Genomic DNA, 18405 nt, shown 5'->3' with positions numbered 1-18405 from the left:
GGGTAATGAATATAATTCTATTGTCCTCAAGGAGGCAAGACATGATAAGATAGATATTGGTTAGTCTCCTTAAATGGTGCTTTAATTTATGTGGCTCATCCCAAATAATATAACATCATAAAGCACATGCAATCAATATATATGTTTATGCGATGAGCAAAGCACACAAAATAATGAATTGATGGCAAATTGCATGCTCGTGGTGGCGGCGGCGGCTTCGGCATCCATGCGACGCCCTCACGCGAGCTTCCTGTAGCGGACGCTGACCAGCGACACGTCGTCGAGGACGGGCCCGCAGAGGGAGCTGAGGTCGTCGCTCCTGGTGTTGTAGTTGGAGCTCCAGAAGACGACGCGTGTGCGGGCCGCGGTGGCCGTGAACCGGAGCACCGCGCGCTTCCACCCGCCCTTGCCCTTGGACTCGTACGGCACCTTCATGGTGTGCTCCCCCGCGAAGGCCTCCACCTGCAGCGACCCCTCGCAGGCGTTGCCGGCGTCGCCCACGGCGAAGGCGAGGGCGTAGCGGCGGCCGGGGACGGTGCGGACGACCTGCGCGATGGCCGACTCCTTGCCCGCCAGGAGCTCCAATGCACGGCGGCCGCGCGGGACGGAGAAGTCGTCGGCGTCCAGGTACCTGACCGCCTTGAGCGACTCCACCATCCACCCCGGGAGCGGGGAGTGGTCGTCCTCGATGTGGGGAGGGATGACGACGCCCCATGTGGTGTTGGGAAGGATGTACGGCCCTTCCTCGAAGCCCCCATTCTTCAGAACGTTCGCTGTGGCAGTGAATCAAGCATGAGATCAGATCCAAGGCAGAGCACATGCATGCATGATGTGCCATGAGAGCGCGAGGGAGATTACTGTTCGTCCTCCGGGGCGGGATGAGCTGCTTGATGGCGACGGAGTCGATGAGGGGGCCGCAGGCGGGGTCCTCGGAGACGCTGGGGTTGTGGATCACCACCTCCACCTCGTCGGACTTGGCCAGCCACGCCCAGGCGTAGGAGTCCCAGCCGTTGCTGCTGTACATGGTCTGCATAGGGAGGACACCGGACTCGGGGGAGGCCGACACGTTGAGCCGCTCCTCCTGCGCGCACGTCCGGGCGGCGCTGAATGTGAGCGAGTGGCGCATCCCCTTGGAGAGCTTCACCTTCTGCTTGATGGAGGCGTCGTTGCCCAGGCGGACGGCGTAGGAGCCCTCGGGCACCACCAGCAGCATGTCCCCTTGCTTCTGCCCCCATTGGATGTACTCCACGAAGCCCGTGATCTGCCATTGGGGAATGGCGTTGCGGCCGATCACCTGCGTGCCCTTCATCTCCTTCGGCTTCGGCCCCAGCTCGAAGTTGCCATTGGGAAGCAAGCCTGCACCGGTTTCACATCACACACAAGGTTCAGTGAATGCCATGTCCATCGAGGCACTGTACTCCATGGAATGCAACAGGGTAAATGTTCATGTGTGTCATCAAGCTAGAAGAAGACGAAGGATTAGTCCCCGCATGATTCATCTAATCCCGATCACGTAGATTTTCTGAGCTACCAAATTGGCTCAGATCTAATTAACACAGCTTCTGACACCTCTGAGCTGCAAGAGGACAAGGAATTATTGTTCTGCCCCTGCTGTGTCTATCCTCACCAACCAAGTGACGGCGATACAGATGGAAGAAGCCTGCCCTGCATCCGTTAGTGTCCCTCTGCAGTTCTTGGGATGTAAATGCCTGTAAGTGCAAGGACTGTGAGTTCATCCCAACCATCCACACCATTCTTCTACCCTAAACTGAACTCACTTGGATTCTCACCAATCACCGGCAGTAGATCTGGCAATAGGTGAAACGGTGCTTTTCTGAACTGATCATGACATGGGAAGCAAAGAAGAAAAGCAGAAGGAGATGACTATTATGCTACACAAGACACAGTGTGAGAGTAGCTCACCATCTGTGAAAGCTGCGGCCAGTTGAGATGCAACGCACAGAAACAAGGAAGAAGCAAGCAAACGCAGCATTTTGGCAATCTCAGGAAGGAGAAGGAAGGAAAGAGAGCTGACGGGGTGAAGCAAATCGACAGGCCACCGGAGCACGGCTTAAATGGTCGTTCATCAAACACAAGAGACTTCAACTTGATCGCAATATCCCAAATGCCATTATCCCCCAAATAAACACAAAAGAAAAATGAAAAGATGAAGAACAATGATCTGTGATCAATAATTCGCCCACATGACTCGGGACACAGCCAACCATGATCGCAACACAAGATGTTCGTCCATTGCAATCATAGAATACTAATGTTAATTGCTGTCTAGTGACACAGTTAAAAGAAGCAGCAACAGAGCTCATCATGTATGACTGCTCCAAGAAGTCATCTTTGAGCTTGTTTTTGGGTGCTCTTCTTTTCCAGATAATTTCTTCATGCTCAAAGGACTGAAGATTCCTGCACTTTAGCACGGGGTATCAAAAGCCAAGTCGTGTTATGTTAGACCTAAAACAAAGCTGTGTTCATCTTGACATTCCAAGATCTACCCACTGTCAAGATGAGTAGGAAATGTTGGTGGACGTGTGGAACACCGTACTGAACATATGGCTTCAACATGGCATCAAGCAGACACCGGTAAAAGCTTAATTCTCCGGTTTACATATTGCAAGGTCGGCTGAGGTCCCAAAAGATGTATGGGGGTTCATGTGCAGTTCACTGAGACATCATGTGCTAATGTATCAGGGAATCCTGAGCTGGGCATGTGCTCACTGTACAACTTGTGGTGGGTGGACTGAAGAAGAAGAAGAAGGGAAGAAAAGTGCAGTGCCTCACTTCATTGTCTTTTCTTGTTCTTCATCTTAAAGAGACTGTAAGATCAAATTGTTGGAGCAGTTAATTCTCTTGGTGAAGGATTTCTACATCTAATTTTCTTCGAACCATACTAAAATGGCAGTGTGCTGCATCAGGCTGCTGTTCATCCCTTTCATCTTCAGAAGGTTGTTTCTGAATTTATTTTCTTAGAAGAAGATTGAATGCATGTTTAATCTGCTAATCAAGATCTAAAGAGTATGAAGTTTAATCTTTTAATGTCTCTTATATTTTCCTCCCATTTTTGAGGAGTAAAACAAGGCGAATGCTCCTCTCAGGAGGCCTTAACTTCCTGCTTGTCGACTTCTCTTTCTCCATCCATGTCTCAGGTGACAACATCTGATCCCCCATTTCCGGTCCTTTCTTCCATCTTATCTTCCTCTAAAGAAGGTAAACATGGCTCCACATGAGCTCTCGTGAAAGGTTTTGGCTCCATAGTCCGATATTTTGGGGCCATTGCTACATTGCATATGCCCACATTGCTTTTCTTTCGCTCCGTAGTTCCTTTCGGTAGGTCACTTCATGTGCAATAACCTCAATCTATTTACATGGATAATATTCATTACCCTATTGAGACTTAGACACACAAACATCAATCTATCAAAATAATAATAAAACAAGCTGACCAGATCTACCATGTCATTATATTTACAAACTATGATGCGAAATCACATGTAGATTCCCTACACATCATCTAATGCAAGATTTGTTGCATTCGTCAAGAGGCAAGCTAACCACCTCCTCCAAAATAATAAATGGTTAGGTAAAGGGCGTGAGAGGTTATCTTTGGAAACCAGGAAGAGTTTGCAGCTTTTGATAGATACATCCAATTGAACTTGGTAGATCAGAGGGCACAGCTCCACTGATACATGGAAAAGAGAAGGGAAGCAGTTCCTTCTCTTGGCCTTTGCAGGAAAACTTTAGATATGAGACAGAATCTGAGCCAATTGGTATAAACTAAGTATGGATTCATATTTTGTTAGGCAACCACAGACATATGTATCAAATAAAAAGATATGTTCACTAGGTGGTTGTTTATTATTGTTATTTTAACCATTTATGATTTGGTAGGTAACAGTATGTCCACCTGAATAGAAATTAGTCAAGCCTGCTCCAAGTAGGATGACAGTGGATTGATTTTTCATTTTTTATATGGATTTGCATAATTAGCTTAAATTGTATTTTTCAATTGATAAATTTTGAATGTTGACAATATTAACATTCAAAATATTTGACGGATTATAGGCCAATGAACATGAGAACGATAATGGATAAATGCTATGGAAATATTTTCCATGGTTAACTCATTATAAAAAAGTTACCTAGGGGACGATGATCATGTTTAATGATTATTCATTAAAATTATTTTATATTTATCATATACTAATTTGAGGGTCAGAGAAACCATGTTAGAAACCGCATCTTATCTTGATTTTCATATACGTCGACCACCAAATCTCTCTCAATCCCTGAATAAGCATTCGAGCTTCCTTTCGGCTGCATCAAACTTCTTACACACGTCGACTCAAATCGAATTTGACTGATCCAGATATCACAAACATCTATACTATCATTTTGGCGCTACCTATATCCTAAAAATATTATTCAACTAACTCGCTCAATGGGCGCTCTAGCAAGGGTGCTGTGCCTTCGATCAACAATACAACTGACAACTGATATTTTAGAAATAAGTTCTTCACGCATAATCTATAGCGTAGTCAACGTAACTTAAAGCATGATCGATCATGACTCGAAGTGCACCCTAAGATAACAACATGGTCGAGGTGATTTCTACGATTACAATGCGACTAACGACTCAAAGTGCTCTATGAGAAAACAATGCAATCGATAATATAGACCAAAGCACTCTCTACAATGACATTATAGTTGATATAACCTTAAATGCTCTCTAGAGTGTTAGTTCATATGATACAATTCAAATCATTCCTTTCAATCATAATACAACTAAAATGATTCGAAATATTTCATTTGAGGATAACATGGTTGAAATAGCTCAAAGCATCTCATTATCTGACTTGTCCTTCTTGAATATAAGAGTCTCCAATGTGTGATGTGCTTTCATTGACAAAAGTATATGAAGTATTTGACACGTACCTATGGACAAAAATTATTCCAATGGTTGATGGATTCATGGACATAAGCATCATTAACAGTCAATTCATCATTCACAAACAAAAAGTATCATGATAAGTGACACGCCTTTCACAAACATAAATGTCTAATGCGTGAATTCTTTGTGGACGAGAGCATTTAAGGTGTCCAATACATCCTCAAATAAAAAATAATTTGACGCCAACATGTTCACATGCTCTCTAACATCGAGCCCACTTGCTTGATGTGGGCAAGTCATCCAAGCACTTGATATGGATAGCATTTAAGGTGTCCAATACATCCTCAAATAAAAAATAATCCAGTTTAGTTAACTAGTTAATTAATTTTTAATTCTAAGTATATATATATATATATATATAAATCAAATGAACCAATCCAGGTTAGTGAATCGATTTAGTTTAATTGAATCAAACTAGAATTTTGATCTAATTGGACTTACATTCTAAAAAAATTTATATTATAAATATTATTCTAAACATTCTAAACAATTGGATGTATGCATAAGTGATTTTTTTTTATTGAAAGATGCCTTACAGGAATAATAACTTCATATATGTCTTCTTCTTTTTTTATGATGAGAATATACAGTAATGCATTCAAATCAACAAAAAGATTGGTAATAAATAAAGATGACAAAAAAAAAAAAGATTTATACCTGAAACGAGTGAGTAAAGCCAAGAAGGAAACGAGGAGGAAAAGTCACGGAGACGAAAGAAGAGCGATGAACTCATCGAGTTTAGGAAGGATTTTAGGGTTTCTAAGACCTTTGGATTGAGTTAGTATTTTTTAAATTAAAATTAGTTCAATTCGATCCGAATCGATTAACATAATCGAAAAAGAGTATCCTCTAACCATTTATAGTCTTCAAAACTGAATTATTGATGAAATGATTCAGACCAAATTAATTCGGAACTGATTCTGTTTAGGTTCATAGTGGGTTTGATTTGTTTTTCCTATTTGATTTAAAGATCCCTATCTTAATCTTCGTGCAGGTCAATCATAGAGTATGTACTCGAATCCACCTTGATCCCGAGCAAATATTTGAGCTTTTTTGTCGATCATATTATATTTTTTTTATCATACGAGACTAAATCAAATTGGGCTTACATAGATAACATTGACATATTCAAGTTTCTTCATGTTGAACCCGATTAAACCCACCCTATCAATTGGGAAAACCAAAAGTGTTTCTCGACATAATCTTTCTATAATATCTTAATCGTTAAATTCCCCATCCATCTTTTCAACAAAATTTTTGTCCCAAGGATCGACTCTCGATCGTGATCAACGATGCTCGTTATGTACTATGGCATCCTTAGCTTTATTATGAAACATATTATATTGCTAAAAGTATTTGAAGTTGGAGATAAATATTTTTTAATGCATTTCCTTACATCACTGTCTCTTAAACTTTCATTTAGGATTCCAATCAGATGTCAACTTATATAAGCACACGTCCTGATGAGAAATCACCACGGAATATAGTTTAGAGATTAAGATTGACGACGTACCAATGTTGACGGAGACTTGCCTTCAAATATTCCCTCCTCAAACTGAAACATAGAGAGAGAGAGAGAGAGAGAGAGAGAGAGAGAGAGAGAAAAGGCACTGCCCACGGCTTTCCTCACTCTTAATCTCCTCCATCGTGGTTTGACAATCTTTTTCTCTCTTGTAGATATGTTTTGAAATTCAAGAAAAAAGAAGTTGAGAAAAAGCAATAATAAAATTTGCCATCATAACATATTTTGAATATGAGATATTAACCAACTGATATATAATTAACAAACATTAACCTTATTAATTTTCTTATTCCATATGTCAAACTTCTACGATCATTTATATCATATATCCTTAGCTATATCCTTCCAAGACTTTAATGATCCAACACTCCAGTCATTTAAATCATACCTCTATATGATCAAGCTTATCTCATGAGACTTACTAGTATTTGCACTCAAAATTTTCTTATCGTGATATGTAGTACTCATATGCTAATGATCAAGACTTTCATTTGATGTAAAATTCGATACATAGAAAACATATCTTTGTGGTATCATAATATTCACTCTTTAAATCCATAATTATTTTTATTATCGTATTATTCACATAAGTGGGGCTTTCAATAACTTATGATCGTACATCCATATGATCAAGTCTTTCACGGGACCTCTTCTATATATGACGTATTATCTTGAATTATTCTATCATGATCCTTACACCATGTCACCTCTATGATGACCTATGTCAACACATTGTAGGACCTTTGTCATCTATGTTTATGTTTGCTTCTTTGGCAATTGACCTTCGTCCACCTGGTCTTGGGTCACACTCGGACGAAACACAGCTCTAGGATAGTCTAATGCTTAGTAGCTCCCGAAGTCCACTGGTTTCACTGAAATTAGTATGCCATTGTTTGGATCATGTGTCTCTACCTCTCAACATAATCTCTATTGTGTATCGCTTCCTTCGCAACAACTCGAATGATAGCATTATAACATATTCTTCAAGAGTATTTGCTTTTGTATCTTTTTATCCTATGTTCAAACCTTTTGACACCAACTTCGCCTCCATAAGTTAAATCATCTTAGTTCCTCCATCAAATACTTTGTCGAGATAAGGTACATGTGCTTCCAAGCTCCCTTTTACTTTGACACCGAAGAGTCAGATGATTTAAAATTTTATCTAACATATTTGACGTATCAAATTCAATTATATTTTATTTGACATATTTATATATTTGAAATGTTGATACGATGTATCATACCTACTAATAAAGAATTAGGGTTTGAAATTTTCTCTAAAATATTTTAGCACTAACATTGACCAATAAAAACTATCCAATCATTTCAACGTCAAGAATAAAAAATCGCCTTCTTCGCTTTCGACATGCATAAGAAATGTGGCTCGTGCATGATTTGTTAACTCATCGTATCCCGGCATTAGTTCTGCATGACATCCGAAGCTCTGATGAGATCAGCTTACGTCAAGCCACCTCCGAACAAATTACCACCTCGGGTCGAGCCATCTTTATTAGGCTTCTTAACTATTTCGTGCCCAACTTTGATTCATCTCGCTTGAAAAAAAAAGAGATATACGTCAAGTCGAATGAGATTCAACATTTTGGACAGAACCAAATTTGACTGCATGTATGTGTAGGATCCATCGAGAAAGACTCGGGAAAGGAAAGAAGAAACCGGATGAGAAAAATTCATGATCCTTTGTGATATCCATTGTGCTTCTTGCAAGATAAAATCAATAAAAGATAATAGATTTGAAGAAGAAGAAGAAGAAGAAGAAGAAGAAGAAGAAGAAGGAACACAAGCTTCTATATCTTGGACATGAGCTTACTGCTTTTCCCATTAACAAGAAGGCAACCAAGACGAGCAACCAGTAAACCCCAATCTCGAGTTCTTCTTCATCTCTTCCTTCAAAACGAGTCCACAGAACTCAACAGGGAAACCACAACTTTGGAAGGTGTTTGCTCAAGAGAAATAGAAACTAATACACGTTCTGAGGACGTAGAAGAGGAGGGACCTGCCGAGTGGGGAGGCAAGAAATCCAAAGATGGGCGTCATCAGATTCCGGCGCGCTCCCTCCACCACCTGCCGCTGCCGCCGCTGCTGCTGCAGGAATTCCGCGACCAACCTTCTGTCCTGGATCAGGTCGTTCTCCAATATCGAGATCGCGCGGACGTAGTACCGGGTCACGGTGTCGATGGTGAGCTCTCTGCTCATGCGCGGCCACCGCCTCGCGTACGCCCGCCTCAGCTCCCTCACCTCCGCCCTGACCTCCTCCAGAAACTCCACGTCCGCCCTGATCGTCTGTTCCATGAAATTCAACCACGCCTCGTCCTCCGTCATGTTTGCCGCCATGATCTCTCTCTCTCTCTCTCTCTCTCTCTCTCTCTCTCTCTCAGAACCAAGAAGATGGCGGTACAAGGAGAGCTCCCTCCTTCAAGAATCAAGAAGAGTCTGCACTACCGGGAGATGTTATGTGCAATCCCTACGTATTTTTGGAAATGGCCTTTTTGAACTCTTGCTTGCATTTATATTCTCTAATAATATAAAACAAAATTACAATTATCTTTTATTTGTTTGTAAATGTGTGTGTGTGTGTTTTTTTTTTGTTCTTATACAACGAATTTGGTGGTCATTGATTAATGATTATATCCTAGTGTTATCTGCTTTACCATAATTTCCTTGTGAATCTTGTTTTTTACTAATTAGAAATGCTATATATTAATGATGTACAAATAATGTGAAGAAAATTTAATAAATATATTTAAAAATTATAAATGTATAAAATAGAAGTCAAGTAAATCATCATTGAAATGAACTTTAAATGTATTTTTGTATAGTTACCTAGCAAAATTTTCTAAATACCTCCAAGTCTATTGCAATATGTTCCTTTGATTTAAAAATAATAATCATAATATAAATTCATAAGTGTGGGAATTTATGTAATAAAAAAATTAACGTTTACCATAAGAATCGTAAATATGAGAGATTCTTTAAACTTTTACAAAATCCTAAACATGAAAGGTCTTTTAAACTTTTACAAAACCTATAAGTCTAGATTTTCTATCAATATTTTATTAGATACAAATTATACTTATATAATAAAAATATATCTACTAATAAAGATATATCCAAAATCTTCTAGTTTTTAACTGCCTCAACCCAATTTTAATATTTAAGCAAACGACAAGCTATCCTGAAAAAATTATATCGCAATAGGATGAGCATATAAAGTCTAATATATAACAAAAACAAAGCATAATTTTATTGGATTATAAATAAAACCTAATATATATTTTGATTCTTTTGATTCTCAAAACTATTCTCTTTTAGTTTATCTCTTTTAGTGTCACACACATTAATCCACAATCTCATATTATTATTAAAAAATACTAACTAAATGTTGACCAGTATTTTTTCTTTTTCTAGGAGTTGGTTTATCTCTCTTAGTCTTTCACATATTAATATTTCTAACCCAGCCAATCTTATATTATTATAAAAAATAATATACTAACTAAATGTTGATCATTCTTTTTTTCTTTTTCTAGGAGTTGGATTAGTATCAAATTTTTTTACATGTTGACCTCCATACCAATTTCTTCTTCATCAAATTTTTATTTGTATAGATAGATAGACAAATATCAATTAATGGTAAACAAAGACTGTTTTTTTTAGGACAACATTGTTGTTGCCATGTCCAAAATGCTTCTGATAATACTCATTACAATGTAAGATTGGAAACTATGTGAGCTTTGGAAACTGAGGAGGGAATACAGATGAGGGATTTAAATAGATTGATGATTCACACCCTTCTCAGAACAAGCCTAAAAAGATACATCACCCACAGTGTTGATAGCCATTTATTTCTGTAGGTTCTGAAGCATTGCTTAGAATAAATAATATGGCAGACAAATGAGTGTCCATTGGACATCTATGGCTGCAGTTGCTCTGCAGGACCAGACCATGTTTAAACCATTTTGATGTGACATCATCACAGTCCTGGGGTACTGCCAAAGTTGTCAGTAGGAAGTTTCCTGGGAACAGCAGTTTACTTCTTCATCCTTTGTTCAATCCCTCGAAGGAAACCTGGAGTTTATTCCCAGAGCCTATGATCCTGGTTCCAAGCCTGAGAGGTAAAGCTCCTTGATCTTTTCATTTGGTGTTGTCTTCTATTTCTATGTTTATGTTGCTGCTTCTGCACATTTGTTTTTTCTTAACCTTGTGTCCATCTCCTGCTGGTATGAAACTAGTCAGAACTCTGCAACCCAAGTCAAGGAGAAACACATCCTTTAGAAGCAGTGGCAATGTCCTGGAGATCATTTTACTGTGATTTACTTGGTTCTTCACATGATATATACATTGGTCATGCAGAAAAAGGTCATCTTTGAATGCAGTATTACCTTAGAAATCTTCCAAACAGTTGATTTCCTATGTTATTGCTTGGTTCAGGACATCAATCACCCTATGTTCTCTCCAGTGACTGAAGCCAAAATAAAAATCCTTGTACTAAATGAACTAAGATGCAGCAAAATCTAACATTTCAATCATATATCATCAGTTTCAGAAGCTCACAAGCACAAGCATCACTGAAACATTTCACGTCAGGTTTCAGTAGGATTCAGTAACATAGCTAGAAGGACGCTGTCCACCTATCATCTTTCTTTGTTTTGATAGACTGATGTGCACTTCAGAGCGACCATTTGTTGGTGCGTTAACTTCACATGGACCTGCTTGTAGCTTCAGATCTGCTACCAGTCAAACCCTGATCCCTTTCCCTCGCCGTCTCTTCTTGACTTCTCAACCAAACCATTAAGAAACCCTTTGCATTCGTTTCCAAGCATAAACCATCAAGATTAGCAGAGAATGATGACGATAGATGTGTAAAACTGGCGAATCAGATTGGATCTCTAGTCATGAGGACATTTTTTCTTTTATCTGATAGCTCATCTGATGATGACAGCAAGCTCTCCCTCTTCAGGCCATTGACTGCTCCTCCAGGCTCTTCTTTCCAAAGCCCTCGACCATGTCCACGCCCTGGAAAATCCTCCCACGTTGCGCTCTCTTCTTCTCCCTCTTCCTCCGCCTCTGCGTCGCGGATGTGGGCACTGCCGCCTACTACGGCCCGCCTTACACTCGTGAGTGTCCTCGTTCATGACCGCAGCGTGTTAATCTTCTCCATCTGACACCGCCGCCCGCTCCTCCCAGCCACGGTCTGCTTTGGCGGAGACACGAGCCGGTTTCCTCCAAACAACCTCTTCGCGGCGGCGGGCGAGGGGGTATGGGACAACGGCGCAGCTTGCGGGAGGGCGTACACGGTCCGATGCCTCAGCTCGCCCACTCCGAAGGCCTGCGTCAACGGCAGCACAGTCCAGGTCAAGGTCGTCGATCAGGGCAGCATGCTGAACTCGATGCCGTCCACCAACGGCACGACGTTGGTCCTGTCAAACGCAGCGTTTCAGATGATTGCGAGCTCGATGGCTTCCATCATCAACATCGAGTTCGCGCAGTATGCGCTACGCATTCATTACTAAGCTTTCCTTGTTCCTTGGTTTTCATCAGATTCAGCTGCTGCTACTTGTTGTGCAGGGTTTGATCTGCGTGTCGAATGAAAGGGGTTGCGAACTTGTGTTCGTCTTACGAGCTTCCTGTTGGTGTCTTTCAATCTGATTGCTTTCTCATGCTATATCTCAAGAACGATCTTCACATCTATCAATCATTGCAAGTGACATTTGTTCTTAAGATTTGTGTTCAAGATGATTTCATTGTTCACCATTTTTCCAAACAGCAAAGAAGATAATTTCATGACAAAATCCAATAATTACATGGGTTATCACAGTGCCATTTTGATGTGGAACTAATCATATTGAGATATTGCAAATATAATCGCATTACCATTTTCTACTTCTTATGGGTTTACTCAACCCAAAAGTAATTGATATAACCCACATGGTTCTTTTAAGACACTGCTATTTAGCATGTCTGAATCACTCCGGCAATTTCGAGGTGATGTGTCTTTCAGGGTCGACGTGTGAAGCCCGTACCACCACATAAGCCTGTAACAATCCACATCGCTCTGGAACAGTACTGGAGTGATTCAGCCAACGAACCGTAGCATTTTCCAGTTCAGTATGTCTCGATCGGGTTGGCGTCGAGGGAGAAACTTATGAAGTCTTCATCACCGTTGAAACGACATCGGACGATCGATATTTCGTTCTGTTCCTCCTTTCTCGTATAAGAACACAGCCCCTCGGGTCGCCGTCCGCCTGCCTAGCCCTCGTTCTTATAGAGTTTTCCGCTTCTCTTCTTTTTTCAGATTAATCTTCGACAACTATATTGTAGATAAAGTTTTGTTGTTCGCGATCTCCAGAGAGGATCGCTGTCCGTTTCCATCTTCGTTTCTGTTTTTTGGAATTTTGGAGGTGGATTTCTGATTAGGGTTTCTTGGGCTAGGATTAGGGTTTAGTATCGGGTTGTAATTCTTGAGGGCGTTGTCGAATCGATGGACAAGAAGAAGGTGGCGGTTCCTCTTGTGTGCCATGGGCACTCGCGGCCGGTCGTGGACTTGTTCTACAGCCCCGTTACGCCGGATGGGTTCTTCCTCATCAGCGCGAGCAAGGGTGAGCGATTCTTCTGATTTGCTCCGTTCTCGAAATGAGGAATAAGAGGATAATTGATCTTTCATACTGGATCTTTTGATCTGCACTTAACTGGCATTTCGCTTTCCATTGAGAAAAACCTTATTCATGAGGAGTGATTAATCGGTAGATGTTGATCATATGATTTATTGTAGATCGCGCTAAACGTTGATTATATGATTTCTTTGGAATATTGATCTGCCATTAGAAAGATTGTTATAGGATCGATAGGCATATTGTTTTTTCTGGAGAATAAATTGGACAAATACATCAATCCTTTCACTTGACATCTTTCATAAATTGTTTGCAGCTCCTTACATTTGAACATTATATCTTTCAGATCTAAAATGATGGTAGTAGAAACTTGATTTGTTTTTTTTTCTTTGCCAATATCTAGAGAAAAGATACCATGATAATAAGTTGAATACTTAATATGTTCATTGCTGCAGTGCCAGTGGCTACCTTTTTGATGTTGCCTATGGGTGTTCTAAGGCCCTGGTTTGTCTTTGACATTCAGTACGGTGACTCGTCATATTAAAATGGGTTAAATGATCTGCAGTTTGAATAATCCAAACATTTTAACCTTGGTGTTAATAATAAGACAGGAATGTCAAGGACTATATGGAGAAAATGACAGGGAGTGGTGGTTTAATGATGAAACCTGAGACGAAATAAGGAACTAAGAGAAGATAAGAGAACAAAGATTTTGAGCTAATGAATTCTTTTATGATGCAAGACTGTTACATGACATGAATTAATTGACTTTAACAAGTACAAATAAGCCTAATATGAGAGCAATACAAATTAGATTAGGCTCAAACTTGATTACAACAATTGGATTCTGAAACGTTGATTCTCTTTCATCTACTATCCACCTCTTGCTTTTTAAGTATGAAATGCCCTAGGTACAATGTCTCTTGGTACAATAACCTTAATGTTCTTAGACTTTGTGCTACTGAAGTATTGAAAATAAAGACTCATCTTTTGAAGGTTTCAGTAAGGACTTTCTATGGAACTACTCCATGTTATATTTTGAACACTCAACACTTGGAAGCTCAAACTGACAGTTCCTTGGTCATGTTTCGCTTACTTAACTCTTCTGCAATTTGTAATGAAGCCTAACAAATTTCTTATTTGGAACAAAGCTGTGCTATCAGTTGATCCTAATTTTCAGTTTGAAGTCCGTTGTGGACCTTAGTGCCATCACATCTTTAGTATCATAAACACTAGTCCTTGATGGTAATTCATAGAAATTGCCTTTTATGCTCATTTGCATTCTTCATTCCCTCTATAGATTGTGTGTGATGGTTTATTTACATATAAGCCTGTATTTTGACTTATTCACAGTTTAAGTCCTCTCTATTGCTTTCTACAACATGCAGATTGCACATGTTAGATAGGTTTGACTTGAAATGCATTTGACATGTATTGATCTTGTCATAGGTATATGAATTGTTTTTATTAGTAGTGTATATGGAGTTGCTATTCATATATTTGGATGAAAAGATTGTAATATTTGTTGCCTGTTCAATTTACGTACCTTTCTATTCATGAGATATTTTGAAATGAAGCCTTTTTTTTGGCTCTCCTTTGCAATATAAGCTGTTTTGTAATTTCCGAAAGAAACTACATACTAATTGTTAATTCCAAAATTTTTTAGCAAGATAGATTTCTAATTAACCTTTAAATATTTAGATGCAAATCCAATGCTCAGAAATGGTGAGACAGGAGACTGGATCGGAACTTTTGAAGGGCACAAGGGTGCAGTTTGGAGCTGTTGCCTTGATACCAATGCTTTACGTGCTGCTACTGGATCAGCTGATTTTTCAGCGTATGTCACCCTTGTGCTCTAGAAACTGTCAGTTCATGAGAAAACTAAAGAGAGCTTCAATTTAGAATGAACATTTTTTAATTGTGCACATTGAAGCTATTGAATCCTATAATCTTGTGTTTGTAACTTTGCATGTGCTTGCTGCTTTAGAAAGTTTTTTCATATCATGCTTCTAGTAGAGCATGTCATAGTAGTTTTTGTTTTTGATGTATCATATGCCCGTGTTACGTTTTCTTCGTACAATTTCACCTCCATTTGTTACGAGTTATTTAGACATGATTTACTTTCTTGAATGGTAATCATGCTAGCTTTGATTAATTTGAAGTACCTCATATGTCAAAAAGCCTATGTATCTGAGAATTGATTATCTAATTAACAAACATAACTTTTTTAAGGAATATGAAATGATATCATATCGTCTGATGCAGCTCTTCTTACTTACTGACCAAATTTTCCATCAGCGTTTTTCAAAGTAATATGTTAAAACTCATTGACATATACACATGATTTGAAGCTTTTGTGCTTATCTTTAGTTTTGCCTCTTGTGGATATCCTTGTTTCTCCAACAATAGCTGCTCTTGTTACATCACCTCATGTCAAATTTTGATCAGAAAAAACTAAATCATCTTTTGCAATGGACATGTTAGCATCCATCTCCGAATCAACCAACCATTCATTTGAATCATCAAACAGCATCTAGAGAAATATAATTAATGCTACTCTGTATCATGGCAAGTCTTGGGTATCTGATTGTCTTCTTGGTGAGCCCAGACTATGTCACGTTCTGTTTGCTTTAGTTATATGAACACATAGCAACAAAAATATTCTATTGTACTAGCATTAGGGAGTTTCTTCCTTGCTCTAAGAATATGGTTTCAGTATGGTTTTTAAATACTTTTGTCATTTCATGTGCAAGTAAGTCTATTTTCCTGTCATTCTTATTAGATCTGTTGATATGTGATTATACTTCATCTTTTTTCAGAAAAGTATGGGATGCAATAACTGGGAATGAATTGCACTCATTTGAGCATAAGCACATAGTCCGATCATGTGCTTTCTCTGAGGTAGATGAGGATCTTTCGTGTTGTCCTCAAGTCTTTTTAAGTCCTATGCCTTTTTTGCTTTTCACATTTAGTTTTGTTTGTTGTTGATCATACATTTTACTGCACTTAATCTGCCAACTGCCTTGTCATTTCTTCACTGTTATAGTATTCTGACAGCAAAGTCACCCTCTCTGTGTTTGTTACAGTATGTTTCTTTTCACCAGCTACAATCCTGTGTTGATACGATAACTCCATTGTTGCCACTTGCCATATCATAAGACATTTATGCGTATAAATCTATGTTGCAACTTGCAAGATGCAGCACATTTGGTCACTTGTAATTGTTGTAGCTGATTATGTGGATCAGGATATTGTTAAACCAAAACAAGACATCTGTTTGTCATAATGCAAACTTACAGTTAATAGACAAATCTTATTTTAGTGACCACCATTTATGGGTTCAATTTGCAAAGCTTTGGCCCTTTTTGGCATTTATATGCAAACTCATTGGCCATTGCAAGCTTGAGTTCATAAAATGGAATTGAACTGAATCAAGTGCTTCTTTAGGTTCTCTTGGTGGTCATTCTATTTTTGGCATGTGCATAGTGCTTCTTGGCAAATTTGGCAGTAGGTTCATTTAGATATTACCAAGACATGTTCCTGTTACTTAGTCTTATGGGATTGTCTGTTGTTCCTTGCAGGATACGCATCTTTTGCTGACTGGAGGGGTTGAGAAAATATTACGTATATTTGATTTGAACTGTCCAGATGCACCTCCAAGAGAAATTGATAAATCACCTGGCTCAATTAGAACTGTTGCTTGGCTTCACAGTGACCAGACAATATTAAGTTCGTGCACTGATATGGGAGGTGTGAGGTTTGTTTTTGTTTATTCCTTGTATATTTTAGATATTCATTTTACCTGTCAATTTTGATTTCTGTTGGTTCCTACATTTAGCCCATGTCACTGCAACATGCTTTCCCCATTTTTTTCTTGTTGCTTCTCCTCACGTGACCTATAATCCTGGACTTCCATGAAGATATTTCACACTGTTGTTTCCATTTATGACCTTATGTAGATAATATTTCTTTTGAATTTGTTGATCGTGTCTTTTGGTCAAAAATATCACACAGGTTATGGGATGTAAAAAGTGGAAAAATTGTGCAAACACTTGAAACCAAGTCACCTGTTACCAGTGCAGAAGTTAGTCAAGATGGTCGTTACATTACTACAGCTGATGGCTCAACTGTCAAATTCTGGGATGCAAATCAGTAAGCTTATCCCATGCTATCTTATCTGCAATGCTCAAGAAATCATTTTATGATGGAAGCCATATCTTGTTACTTGTTCAGTTTTGGACTCATAAAAAGCTACAACATGTCCTGCACTGTGGAGTCAGCTTCACTCGAACCCAAGGATGGGAACAAATTCGTTGCTGGAGGAGAAGACATGTGGATTCACGTCTTTGATTTCCACACGGGTGAAGAAATCGGTCAGTTCATCTTTGTCACTGAATGATTCCAATCAAAATTCATTCTGTTTGAAAATCAATATGTTCGGTTAGTGGTCCTGATCATACATACATGTTATTTAGAGGACTGTTTGTTTTTGGTATGCAGCTTGTAACAAAGGTCACCATGGGCCAGTTCACTGTGTTCGCTTCTCCCCCGGTGGTGAGTCGTATGCCTCCGGGTCTGAGGATGGGACTATCAGAATCTGGCAAATGAATCCGGCTGTGTCAGAAGACCATGAATCTCATGGTTCAAGCGGGCCATCCGGGAAGGTAAAAGTTGGGGTCAATGAGGTTGTTCATAAGATCGACGGTTTCCACATCACCGACGATGGGCCGAGCGAATAGGATGAAGTTATCTGATGGATAAATCTACAAGAAAAGGTTTGTTATTTGGTTCTCATTCTTAGTGGCAGTGGTTGTAAGCAGATGGTTGCTTCTGTGACACCTTAATCCAGCAAATATATCCAGTTAAGCTGTCTCAGATGATCCTGTTGAAGAACTGCAATCTTTCCGTTTTAATCATTATCATCTGATTCCGATTTTGCTGTTTTCTGTGGTGGTTCTTCTCTTTATATAATCAACAGGCTTTTAGCACCACCTCCCGCCATTGTTACATCTAAGAATTTAAATTATTCCTTTCAGTATTTAGTACCGTATTTTTCAATTTTTTATTTGTTTTTGTACCACTAAAACTGATGACTCGTGTTGTGGAGGAAGCATATGACATATCATTTTAGATAATACATTCTGTTATTTCGTACCGATGCCGTTCGTAATTGTTTACTATTCTATTCGTCCCAGTAATTTCACACATTAACACCAATATTTTCATATTAATTGTATTATCTTTTTTGTAATATTCTTTAACCATTGGAGAACTGATTCGCCGCAGTCTCAGGTAAT

The 18405-nt window shown here is 39.2% G+C and overlaps 3 protein-coding genes across 3 annotated transcripts; 2 read left to right on the top strand and 1 right to left on the bottom strand.

Annotated features, from left to right (window-relative positions):
• Positions 1 to 115: 115 nt before the first annotated feature.
• LOC103975324 (BIIDXI-like protein At5g11420) lies at positions 116 to 2098 on the bottom strand. The gene is made up of 3 exons (XM_018821580.2): positions 1924 to 2098; positions 859 to 1356; positions 116 to 773 (listed from the first exon to the last, which is right to left on the bottom strand). Exons 1-3 carry the CDS (start codon positions 1991 to 1993, stop codon positions 238 to 240), a joined length of 1104 nt encoding a protein of 367 aa, XP_018677125.2. The 5' UTR covers positions 1994 to 2098; the 3' UTR covers positions 116 to 237.
• An 8398-nt stretch (positions 2099 to 10496) lies between these two features.
• LOC103975325 (EG45-like domain containing protein) lies at positions 10497 to 12188 on the top strand. The gene is made up of 4 exons (XM_018822645.2): positions 10497 to 10612; positions 11458 to 11614; positions 11685 to 11985; positions 12066 to 12188. Exons 2-4 carry the CDS (start codon positions 11503 to 11505, stop codon positions 12070 to 12072), a joined length of 420 nt encoding a protein of 139 aa, XP_018678190.2. The 5' UTR covers positions 10497 to 10612; positions 11458 to 11502; the 3' UTR covers positions 12073 to 12188.
• Positions 12189 to 12675: 487 nt separating this feature from the next.
• On the top strand, positions 12676 to 17983 carry LOC103975326 (uncharacterized). The gene is made up of 7 exons (XM_009390258.3): positions 12676 to 13096; positions 14810 to 14945; positions 15928 to 16009; positions 16690 to 16865; positions 17123 to 17260; positions 17342 to 17481; positions 17609 to 17983. The coding sequence occupies exons 1-7, from the start codon at positions 12979 to 12981 to the stop codon at positions 17845 to 17847; spliced, it is 1029 nt and encodes a 342-aa protein (XP_009388533.2). The 5' UTR covers positions 12676 to 12978; the 3' UTR covers positions 17848 to 17983.
• The last annotated feature ends 422 nt before the right edge of the window (positions 17984 to 18405 follow it).

This window comes from Musa acuminata, chromosome BXJ3-2, assembly GCF_036884655.1.
Source record: "Musa acuminata AAA Group cultivar baxijiao chromosome BXJ3-2, Cavendish_Baxijiao_AAA, whole genome shotgun sequence".
Lineage (NCBI taxonomy): Eukaryota > Viridiplantae > Streptophyta > Magnoliopsida > Zingiberales > Musaceae > Musa > Musa acuminata.
This window is presented reverse-complemented; position numbering and strand designations above follow the sequence as displayed.